Below are 13,121 nucleotides of genomic sequence, written 5' to 3' on the forward strand. Positions count from 1 at the left end.
AGGGTTGTGTTCCACTTTTCACCCTTCATTGATTTAACTAACACCCTTAAAATGGCACCATAAACAATTATGGAGGATTGCCATCCAGACTGTAAAGTAAATGTCCTTGGTGGATCATTTTCTAATACATCTTTTAAAGCACAAAGATCAAAGCTGTTCATCAATATAGGTTTAGCTGCGACTATAAAAGCATGTTATACAAACTGACACATTTCTGTTTGTAGCATACTTTTTCTATAAACTCAGAAATTCTGTGACAACTGGAACAGAAAGCATTTTTGTAACTAGGAACATAAAAATGTCAGTGCTATTTCCAAAATTAGAAATGCTCAGTGGTGGGATTCAGCCGGTTCCCATCACTTCAGCAGAACCGGTAGCTAATTTTTTGTTGCCCAGGCCCAGAATGGACTTCTGGAAGCGGCATCCACCGGTTGTTCACATATTTGAATCCCACCACTGGAAATGCTACTCCTAACATGAAAAGGATTCTGGAAAAAGATTCTGTTATCAAGAAGACTAAAGGAAACTCTTGGGAAAATAATGGCAAAAACTAGTTTGCATAACAGTTACCAAATTGTAGTTTTCTTTTACTGATATTTGATGCTACCAAAGTACATTTGTAGCTTATTTTAAAAAATATTTTCCTTTTTCCTGAAAAAGATATGTTATCATATTATTTATTTATGCATTTCTTCATTATTAGTAGATAAGAATACAGGTGAATAACAGTTTAAAATATAGTTACTTTGAAATATGAGTTGACATCATTTCAATGCATTTCTTAAGTTACCCATTTCAATGCATTTCTTAAGCTGCAAAATCTAGCAGAATAATAAAGCATTTACCCAGAGTGTACTTGTTAAAAATATTTGCTTTTATTACCAGGGCAGAATCATTTAAATTTATTCAAATTCATATTGGTACATAACATTATGTATAGCATTAAACTATAAATGCAACTATAAACTATAGTTTATAGTGTCATTTTATCCAAGAAAATAAGGAAGTGTATTGTTATTCAGTATTATATTTGTTAGGAAATATACCTACTTATCTAGAAAATACAGTTGGTGAAATGTATTCTGGATGGGCAAATTGAGTTACAGAGGGTGGTTGGATGTAGCCTTGCTTATCTGTTGCTAGTAAAACATAAAATTGATGTTTTATGAATGACTACCCCAAAGTGCCCATTTTTGGATGGATATGTCTTCCCAAAGAAATAAATGCCTTGAACATAGTCCAACAGTGGTCATTGCTTTTAAAATAGTCACATCTCCTTATTCCAATATTCCTGTTTCATTAATGGAAAGATTAGAAATCTAACTAAAGCCATATTGGTTTTTCTCTGGTATGTTTGAGTTTGGACTAATAACATAAGGTATTCACTATCATAATTGCATACAGTAAGCCTAATTATCTGTATAATGTCAGAATGACAAATATAACATTTTGAAAATAAAAATAAAACAGTTCTAATTCATTATTTCACATATATCATATATCATTTAATCTATTTTAAGCTTACTAAGCATATTCATATGAATATGAAATGTAACTTTGATTGCTGAAATAATTGTTTTATTGCCTTCATATCTTTCTAGTTTTCTGATTTTTTTGTCCTAAGAATATTGCTTCTGCTTTGTTTCTTCTTCTCTTTTTCTTTTAAGACTGTTAATCCTAAACCTGGCTCTTTAAATTAACTAATACATTTTTCTCCTCTGAAATGTATATAATAAAGACAAAAAAGACCCAGTACTGTGGTTGGGAAAAAAAATATGAGCAGTAGCAAATGGACTGTAATATAAGCAGGCATTGATTTTAACCTATGCTAATAAATTGTCAGTTCATGTTGTCAGTTTTAAATATGACCTGACAACAGTACAATCTGCACAGGTAAAACCTATAGCAAGAGCACAAAAGTGTACAGCTAAAATGACAGCATTTTCCAAGTTCCTGCTGAGTTCTTGGCTTACTAGTATAATCTTGGAATCCTAAGAACAAAATCAAAACAAGTGTATTTTAAATATATTTTTATTTTTATTTCTTTTGATTTAATTTGATTAGATTCCTTTACCCCAAAAAACAAATTTGGGAAGACAATTGATACTCATATATCACAGATATTATGGATTACTAATTAGCATTTATATCATATGATATTCATGCATGTGGATTTTGTGTGGCATTAGTAAAGGGAACCTATAAAAGCTGGAATTCAGAAGATTATTTAGAAATAAAAATTATTTAGAAATAGTAGGCATTCAGAACATATTTCTGGATTCACACATCATATGTTGTTTGATTAATAATACTGTGTTGATGAAATTATAACTGGACAGGTTTTAACATGTGAATCCATAAACTATTATTTACAAATAGCTGTAGTTAGTTTTATATATTGAATAATCCAGGCAAATCCTATTATGGTTTAGCATAAACTATCAGCAAATTATTGACTAAAGTTTTCAGATCTATTATACATTATAGCTTTAAAATCTCAAACTCTTTGATTAGCAAACCAATGAATGAGTCAGCTGGACCTTGTTTTTCATATCTTTCATAGTCATATTGTTAGACAATCTGAGATATCAGATCAAAATGTGTTGTTGTCTCTTGAACTTCCATTGACTTGCTAAAAATTGATAATCAATTCCAGCTATTCCAAGCTGAACAATATAGGAAAATTGTACGATAAGACCGAAAATATTCTTAATATTTTAAGAGGCTTCTTTTCTTTTCTTTTTAAATTAAATTGTTTGCATAAATCCACAATAAAATTAAAAAAACAAGAAAATACTAGCCTAGGCCTATCTTGTGACTTAGCTCAACCATTTTGTATCATTATCCTAATCACTCAGAAATTGGCCATTTTTTCAATTTTTAGTTGAATTTTCATGTGCACAATTCCCTCCCTCTCCTAAAATATGCATTTTCTGCCACTATACATACCATGTTTTTGCTGTTTTATAAGATGAGCATCTTTCAAAATTCTTAAAAGTGTAGTTCTTGCATGCATGTATTTAAGTTTTATTTATATAGTTGTCAAGCCCAAATCAGTGTTTTCCATAAACTTTTCTTGAACAAACTACACCATAGAAATTTCTTGGACAGAAGTTCATATACAAGTTCACATACATCTAGCCAAAGGGGAAAAGCAAAACATGCATTATATAATACTGTTACATTTTTGTATGAAATTTAGCCTAGATCAGTGATGGCGAACCTTTTAGAGATCAAGTGCCCAAAAACTGGCCCTGCCCCCATTCCACCCCCCTGCCTGCCCCCGCTCTGCCCCCATCCCCTGCCCCGCCTGCCCACAGGACTACTTACCACCTCCAGGGCCCGCAGATCACCCAGGCAGCCCAGCAGCGCTATGGCGGCCACACCCTCTGCCCGCGCCCTGCAGCATCAACTGCATGATGGGGTGTGAGGGCAGAGTCTTGTCTGTGCTGCCTGGCTGCCATGTCCTTGGCTGTGCTGCTCTGTGTGGGCCATGCTCGAGGGCGAGTCTCCTTCAGGGGGGCTGCTGGAGAGGAGGGGGTCATGGGAGGATGCAAGGCTGGGGCAATGGCACATGTGCCCACAGAGAGGGATCTGAGTGCCACCTATGGCACCCGTGCCATAGGTTCACCACCACTGGCCTAGATTATACCTTGGGCATCCTCAAAATATCCAACAATTATTCAGTTATAATTTCCTTATTTTTCTCTATGTTCAAAAAAAATTCATTAAATAGATTTTATTTTCTTGCAATTAATTTCATGCTTTTTACCATCCATTTTTAGATTGCTTGAATGAAATAGGTTCTATTTTATGGAATATTAATTATTAACATATGCTTTATAATATTTATTTGAGTTACCCTATTAACATGAAAACAATAAACTGTACTTTTGATTAATTACAAAAATGCTGGTTGTAAGAAATATGAAGTTTCTAATTCTCTTGGCATAAAGCAGAATTCAAATAATGCAACCAAACAGACATTTTTATTTCCCAGGTGAGATTCTTCAAAATAATAGCAGTATTAGAATTAGTCCTGTCTGCTAAGCAACTATGTCTAGCAGGATCCAGGAGATGGGCATTTTCTTCCATATCTCCTGTCCTGTAGAACAGGGGTGTCAAACTGCTGGCCTGCAGGCCGGACATGTCACAAGGAAACTGCACCCACTGCTGGCAATGGGGAAAAAGCTCTGATACGTTGTACGACCTCATATGACATCGTGAGTTTGACATGTCTGCTGTAGAACATCATTCCCTCTCTCCCCTCCCCCTTGATCTGAGACTAGCCCCATCCTTGATATCCTTCCAGAAGTCTCTAAAAACCTGAGGTAATGGTATATGGAAATGATCTTGAGGGATGAGAGGAAGAGATGTTGCCTAGGGAACAATCAGACAAGATGAGAAGCCCTCAGTAAGTTAATGATCAGAGAAAAGAAACTTAAGAAAGACCCACCCTAATTGACCAGACTGGTAAAAGAGAAGGTGGGAGATTTGTTTTTTCAAACTTGCAAGATTTATGTCAGCTCTCCCAGGTAAACCTGATAGACAACGCAGTCCAGGTGAGCTATTCTACTTTATTATAAAGCTGTACTGCATTACCTATCAGGTCCCAAGAACCAAGGAAGACATGTAGAATTACTCTGAGCAGTTTCTTTTATTGTTTCTCACCTGTAGACAGAAATCTTGCCACACAAAAGGAACTACTTGCATCATGAAAGATGTACTCTGATAATTGTTTGGGAAGAGCTATCTTAACTCTCTTCTCCCAATCAAACTATCCAAACTTTGTTGTTTTTTGGTTCTCTGCCATGCAAAGCCTCCCTCCTGGAATCCAGACTACATTCCACTTCATTAACAGAATCATGCAAGTCTGAAAGTACAAATCTCCCACCTTCTTTTTAGGCCTGGTCAGTTAGAGTGGGTATTTCCTAAGTTTTTTTCTCTGACTATTAAGCAATCATTAAGATCCCTCTTTTTTCGTGATTGTTCCCTATGCAGGATCTCTACTCTTTTCCTTCAAGGTCATTTCCATATACCATTATACCTGGTTATCTCACAGAAGGGGGTATATAATGAAATAGTTAAGTTGTGTGTAACATCTAATGTTCTCCTTACTCCTTTAGTTTTTCTCTATTTTTTGTAATATTGTAATATTCATATTTTAATTCTAGATTCTATGTAATTACTGTTTTTATGGTTTTATTGTACACTGCCCAGTTTCTATGAGATGGGCAACATATAAATACGATAAAAATATTTTCTACACTAACCAAACATAAAACAAAATCATTTTTTAATTATTCAATAGGCTTAGTTCAATATCTGAGGCAAATATAGCATGAGGTCATTTGGTAGTAAATTTACTTTATACAATTTTGTTGTTTAAAAAGAATATACTCCATTTATTAATAGACTGAGTCTTTTTTAAAAAGAAACTCTTGTGTCAGAAGTTGTGTTTCTCTTAACTATGGGAAAGCACAGGCAAGGCAGGGTTTTGAGTTAATAATATTCAAGAACACTCACAGCAGTTGTACTTGCTTGATTTAGCTCCTGCTGTGCTGATTCCTTTTTTATTAACTTTGCAATTATAGAGCACAGCTAAACTCAAAAGTACTTCAAGCTGAGTCTTTTATATACTATCTCAGTTGTTCATCAGCAATCTTAGAGCCTGGAATGCAGTCAATTCCAAATTCCTTCCAACAATATTTATTACTGTAACATTGAACTGCATAATTAATTTAACAAAGATACACACACATACACACATATATATAGCACACATACATACATGCTGTGTTTATATAATGATATAAATATGTTATAAATGATATGTGTACCATACATTCCATTTGTACTAATTTTAAAAATATATTGTGAAGGAAACAATAAATTAGGAATTAATAGGCTTTTATATATTTTTTGTGAGTTTAGTGTATGTTTGCTTATGTAAATCAATAGTCTAAATACCTTGGTCACAGAACTTCTTAAGTATTACATTTAATTAAAGTTATTATCTTTAGATTAAGGGGGAAAATCACAGAAAGCTTCAAGGAAGAATTCTACCATTTAAATATTGACTAACAATTTCTTTCATGACATAAATCTGAATTATGGCTGAGAAGTTCAATAAACAGCTTTTCTATTATTAATTTCTACCTTTTGCTGACACTTCATCAGTGGAAAAAGATTTAGGCTACCTGGGTTGCAAAAATTTGGACCATTAGATGGCAGCAGAAATTTAGAACCTAATAATTTGCTGTCATTTAGCAGCCATCAAGATTTTTACAGCCTAGGATTTGGGGCATTAAGACACCTAATTGTAAAGGACAGGTGAATAATGCCCTAATGCCTTATATCATTTGTAGTATATTGTTATGTATATGTATATTTTGCTTCCCTCCTATCTTCATTGATATAAGTGGGGAGACTGTGGTTACAATGTTCTATTTTTTTGCTCCTGTAAAAATGAAAAATGAATATGAAAAAATAAACTATTTTAAAATAAGATAATTCCTGAATTAAACCTGACTCTTCATTTGTATCAAAAGAACTAAGAAGTAAGATAAAGAATTTGTGGAACATTATAATCATAAACTAATCTCCACACCAATATTTATCAAGATAGGAGGGAAGCATACATACATACATACATACATATATACATACTGTAAATGATATAAATAATTTGTAGTACTGTAGTATAAAGTTATATATAATTATGAAATACTATATTTTTTCAAGACGTGCCCACCAAGACTAAAGCAGGTCAGTACATTATAATTTCATCTTATTTAAAGATAAAAATAAAAAATGTTGTAAAATTATGTAGTAGAAAGTAAGCAATGTCTTCTAGAATGGATGAAAAGAAGAAAATATTAATTTTGGGCTTAAACTGAGGTAGAAAATGGACATCTAGAGAGGGAGAAGTCTAAGAATGCGTTTCCCAAACTGGACAACTTTAAGATATATGGTCTTTAACTCCCAGAAATCCCCAGCCAGCTTGTTTGAAAAGCACTGGCCTAAGACTGTGAAGTGCAAAATCACCAAGCAGCACTGATTAGTCAGATATCCTGGAGAATATACTGTATACTTATTGAGAACGCTAGTGATGGTGAAAAAAACAGATTACCATTAGTTCAGGACAATTCATTGGCATGATAGCTTCAAGCTTCAGTTGCTATCTTCTAATTAAAAAATAAATCTTTTTTACTATTTGTACATAAATTTGTGTATAAGACAATTCTAATGAGGAGACAAGATGAAGAATAAAGTTCCGAATAAAATCTACATGTTGATGTGGTTAAAATATACTGTTCTAACTGCAAAGAGCAGGACAGATAATACACAAAGACTCCATTCAGGATGTAGGCAGAAAAGAATGCTAGCAACAAGCAGTTGGCTTTCTAAAGAATGTTCCATTGGCAGTCACTGCCTTCCTAAAAATGAGTGGGAAACATGAATCTTCAAAAGTTTCTGGCCTGAATTTCCACAGCGATAAGGAAAGTTGGCAGTTCTACATAAGCTGACAGTTTTGTATTCTGGGTCCCTTTACTGTTCTCAATTCCTCCTACAGCCATGGCCTGGCTGATATTTTGACACAGTACAAAGTGGCTGTTTATTACAGTTGAGTGTTGTGGCCTGTACTGTGAAATGCATTTTGCCCATGGAATTTAACTGAACTTGGCATTTTAAGGCTTGTTGTTCAGTTGCTTACTTTTCCTGAGATTTCAGTGCTTCAAGACTGCTGAAGCCTCTGCTTCAAGTTGAAAAATGTTACACAGGAAGACATATCATGTAAAGGTTAGATTGGGTGTGATTTTGATGCTTAATTGTAAACAGCAAAGTGCAGAGAATCTTTTTTTTTTTGTCTCTTTGGCACACGCTATAGTGTGATTGTGTCTCTTAATACTGCATGTATTTAAGTTGTACGAACTTCCCATTAGTGTAACTAGCATAATAATGGAATATTATGCTATATACCTTGGTATATAGAAGAAAGAAACTAGCAAATTGTATGAAAATTTGGGGAACAATTTTTATTTATGTTGGGAACAAATTCTGGAATAATTAAGACTTTAAATTTCAACTGGTCTCGAACTAGCATTTTTCCTATTTCAATACTGCAATGGAAAATAACGAACTGAAAAGGTTCAGGCAAAAACTTTAAGAAATCACAAGATCAACCTTTCAGTAATTTCATATATTTTAATTATTAAAAATTATTTATTAACAAAGCTCAGGAAAATGCCAAAGTTCATATATTTGGTTTGTGTTTCTTTATAGGAGCTTCAGAAAGAAATTGAAACCCATACAGACATCTTCCATAGCCTGGATGAAAATGGACAGAAAATCTTGAGGTCACTTGAAGGTTCTGATGATGGTGCCTTGTTGCAGAGACGCCTGGATAACATGAACTTCCGATGGAGTGAACTTCGGAAAAAATCTTTAAATATCAGGTAGGGCTAAAAATAGCAACATCTGGGAAGCAGAAAACTGAGTGAAAACAGAATAATTATTGGTAACCCATCTACCTATATAGCCCTCACTCTATGTACCCTTAATCTTGTTATTCTAATTGGACTAAAATGGCTGCACAATTTAAGCAATGAGAATATACTAGATTATTCCATTACTCTGGAAAGATAGTTCATTTTCTGCTTATGAGAGAGTTTTAGGAAGCAAATAAATATTTGCATAAAAAGAGATTAATGCTACTTACCATGTTTTTGCTGAAATAATTACTTTATAACTATGATTCTGTACACTGTAATAAGAAAATTTGTAGCCCATGCTAAATTAATTTCAGAAGAATTACAACTAAATCAAATTTCAGAAGAAGCAAAGCAAATTTCGGAGGAAACTCAGTTTGTTCATATGATGTTCTTTCTCTGAGGAAAATAGCATATTTGAATCATGTTGTTTGGGAATTCCGATATAAATTTGCATAGAACTGGGAATTGTATTTACTTACAATAGTTACAATCTGGTGAATGGACAAAACTTTGAGGAAAGATTTGCAGTGTGGAACTCATACGTAAGTGTTGCTTAATTTTTGATGTAAGTTTAGGTCTGTAAATCCAATTGTGGGGTAGAAAGGTGATGTCTTCTTGGGGAGAAAAAGTCATTCTGCAAAAGTTCATAATAAAGAGCATTATTGCAGTGCAGACCCAGTATTGTTTAAATCACTTTTGTTTGCTCTCAACCCTCTTCAAAGCTTTTTTTTTTGCATGACAGAAATCATCTTCATAACATTCATTATTAAAAATAAATGAAATATGTGAATCTGAAAAATATTAATGTCTGAGGTGAAAAGAAAATTATTTTCCCCACATATATAAGAAAAAGGATCTTTGAAATCTACATGAGCCATTTTTATCCCCTGAATTTCATAGACAAAAAAGAAAAAAGAAAAACAGCATATGAGTCAAACAGAGGAGGTTTAATAAAGGAGCTTTTTAATGACTTCTTTGCTGTAATTTTGATCACCCAATTTTGATACCACTGACATTAAGCAAATTGAAAATAGTGACCATAGTTTATCATGGTTGCCTTTCTTTCTTGAATTAAACATTAAAGTAATCTTCTTGTTCTACAGAAATAGGAAGTTATAATGAGACATTTATTATAGCCAAACCATGTAGGTGAGAACACAGTTAAACTTTATTTTTTTCCTTAAACCACAAAAAGCGTACAGTTGTTATTACACACACCCATGCATACATATAAGGAACAAAACACTTATTTCTCTATAGATTGAAGAATGGACACAATAGTTATATGGCATACATTCACACAATATCTTGGACCTGGTTACTGTTCATTGTACAATGAAATGTGCATTTACACAATGTGCTAAGTCTGGACATTGGTAAGGTTTGTATACATGTATGTTTGTAAATTTTAAAATCCTAGATGAATATAGCCCAGAGAAGTTATGTGAATTCAAAAATGGATTAATTCAGTAATCAAACTGTGCAAGTTATATGAACAGAACTACAATGAGAATCACGCAACAAAATGCCTCTCAGCATATACTGTAATTCAAGTTCACATTTAGCAGAATCAAACTCATAAATACTTTCATACAAAAGCCTACAATTTGTTTTGTATTCCCCCAAGTTATTTTTCAGCTACTGATTATGAAAATTAAATGTTCTTGGTTATTAATTTTGGATGTGAGAATCAGTATTCTTACTGCAAATTCTTAAGGGATCCATTTGTCAATCCTGATATATTTTCTTCCCATTCACCACTTTTGAACACTGTATTTTGCCTCCTAACTTTTGTTTGCATAATTCAAGCTCTCCTTTTTGAAAGTCACAAAAGGTACAGTGCTCACAGTCTGAAAAGCTGAACTTTTGAATGTAGATGTTTGGCTTTGAGGAAAGTTGACTTCCTTTAAGATCCTTTTAGAGAAGGTTTTGTTTTGTTTTGTTTAGATGAAAGTCTCACCCTTTCAAAATAATATAAAGTTTCACCCCCACAAATGAGGTGTGCTTCGATCCTGCACTTGCAACATTTGACATCCAGCTAACGCTGTTGGGCAGGCTTCAGCAATCTTAAAGCTAGTTTATGCTGATTTTAATGGAGATGGAGCATAAATTTTACAGAAATTTATATTAATTTTTTGTACTTCGTACTCAGTACACATTACTTATTAAAAGCTTTTGTACTCATTTTGTGACCTTTGGGGGAGGGGAGGGGAGGGAAGGGAAGGAGGAAGGAAGGAAGGAAGGAAGGAAGGAAGGAAGGAAGGAAGGAAGGAAGGAAGGAAGGAAGGAAGGAAGGAAGGAAGGAAGGAAACAGATCTGCTATATTGCTTATATTTTAACCTTTAAGAAATTCGTTGAAATAGAGGGGAAAGAAATAGTAAAAGTTCTGATCTCACATTGTGCCTTGCTACTGAAATTATCTTTTTCATATTGTCTTTAATTTGCATATATGAATCAAGGAATTGCTTTTGGTGATATTTGTAACACAAACTTAACCTCTTTTTCAGGTCTCATCTAGAAGCCAGTTCTGATCAGTGGAGACGTCTACATCTTTCTCTTCAGGAACTTCTGGCATGGCTGCAGTTGAAAGAAGATGAGCTAAAGCGACAGACACCAATTGGTGGTGATCTTCCCACTGTACAAAAGCAGAATGATACCCATAGGGTATGATTTTTAACAAAAAAAACTTCAGGAAGTTAATATAAAAACATAAAAATTTGAAAACTATTAACTGATTTCCCAGGTTGCTAATGTAATCTCTCAGATTATAGTTTTAATATCTTTATGTTTAATTATGCTTCAGGCAATAGATGTAAAGAACTATATATCTTAATACAACCACTTTTTAAGGCATGATAAAAATAAATGGTGAACTGCAGTGGGGGTAACTAGAGGACAAGTACATAAGTCATGGCAACTGTATTATGAAGTCATGTGATAAAAACATATGACATTATAATACAAATGCCATGACTTAGGTCAGGGGTCCTCAACCTTGGCAACTTTAAGACTTGTGGACTTCAATTCCCAGCAAAGCTGGCTGAGGAATTCTGGGAGTTGAAGTCCAAAGTCTTAAAGTTGCCAAGGTTGAGGACCCCTGACTTAGGTACTTTCATCTGATGTTGGACACAAGTACATATTGGAATTTATGTCAAGGCATCATAACATGTGTTTCATCATGTTGGCAGCATTGCAGCTTGCTGTAAATGATACCATATTTGCTGAACCTTTGTCCTCCAACAAAGGTTGGGTTCCTTTGGAGGAGGTATTATTTTATGATTCTTGTTTTATGGGATTTCAAAGCCTATAGTGACATTGCAAAGATGGACTCAGCATTTCATGACTCCCTTTTATCTGTGCAGCTGAAAATATTTGTTGGCAATATTGTGATTTGGAATACAGAGATTTGGAATACAGAGATGGCAAAAAAAGATTGACACAATTGCTTCTCTTTCTCTTGTAGAGCCAAATACATTCTTCAATTTATTAGCAAGGTAAAAATGATGAAAGGGCTAGGACAACAGCTGAACTACAAGATCAAAATATGCTTGTTTGAAGGCCTAATTCATGGCAGTCCAGATAGAAAAGATGGATTACATCAATGTCTTTATTATACCTGCATTGATAAAGTGGTACTACTCTCTGCACTGTGCATTTTATTAGACAAATGAGAGAGTCATTATGAACAGTTCACATAATTCATTGTGGATAGCATTATTCAGATCTGCTACCCTCTGGATGCCAGTGTTAAGGCTGATCATTGAAATGTACATTTAGCAGCCATATAACTTGTTGTTATAAATCTTGCAGGCTAGCTAAGTGAAAAGATAAGTTATTCATTATTTAAACCTTGTTTCTTCCTCCCTAGCTGATAAATCTGTCAAAGTAGAACTGACCACATATTTAATGGATGTAATAAATCTCTCTTGCAATTGGTATGCATTCCCCCACCCAATCTATTTAAAGGAGGAGACCTGGAACAGCTGTGCAGTTACAGGTCAACTCAAACAATTTCTAGGAAAACTGATTGAAAAGGCCTCACAGATGTACTTATAATTGATTTGATACTAACTGTCTGAATTCATTTTAATTTGACTTTCCACTTGGATAACAGACTTCTATACCACTTTTGTATGACCCATTTGGATCCTGGATGGATAGGGTATGACTCTACTTGTTGTATGGAATCACTTGATGGCTTTTATAATATTTACCCCAGTATACTTAATTGGCCAGTGAAATGAGGATTTTTTTTATTATTTTTATTGATTTTTTAATACAATTCAACAGTACTTATTCAACAAACGTGTTGTCTGAGTTTATCATTTACTAATACAAATTAAATTCCTAATCCCTAATTTGTTTCTCCAAGCTTGAAAATATTCTGTTTCTTCTTTTTCTTTCAACCTCAAAGTAAGTTTGTCCATTTCCACATAGTCTAGTATTTTTTTAATTATTTCTTCCTCTGGTGGTATGTCTTCATTTTTTCCAGGATTGTGCGAATATAATTCTTGCTGCTGTTATCACGTGCAAAATCAAATATATACTTTGTTTATCACGTTTTTCTGGCATTATGCCTAATAAAAAGAGTTCAGGTTTAAAATCTACATGTTTCCCCAACATCTT

General features: G+C 33.8%; 1 protein-coding gene across 1 annotated transcript in view; it reads left to right on the forward strand.

Annotated features, from left to right (window-relative positions):
* The window catches only part of LOC107284427 (dystrophin), a gene marked incomplete at its 5' end in the record, with an annotated part of 141,066 nt that overhangs the window by 113,508 nt on the left and 14,437 nt on the right, over positions 1–13,121 (forward strand). Inside the window, 2 exons of the mRNA XM_015812483.1 lie at positions 8,287–8,459; positions 11,003–11,159. Of these exons, the coding sequence (XP_015667969.1) occupies positions 8,287–8,459; positions 11,003–11,159 (330 nt within the window). The remainder of the gene's footprint in view (positions 1–8,286; positions 8,460–11,002; positions 11,160–13,121) is intronic.

Source organism: Protobothrops mucrosquamatus, unplaced genomic scaffold, assembly GCF_001527695.2.
Source record: "Protobothrops mucrosquamatus isolate PMUCROS unplaced genomic scaffold, P.Mucros_1.0 scaffold88, whole genome shotgun sequence".
Classification (NCBI taxonomy): domain Eukaryota; kingdom Metazoa; phylum Chordata; class Lepidosauria; order Squamata; family Viperidae; genus Protobothrops; species Protobothrops mucrosquamatus.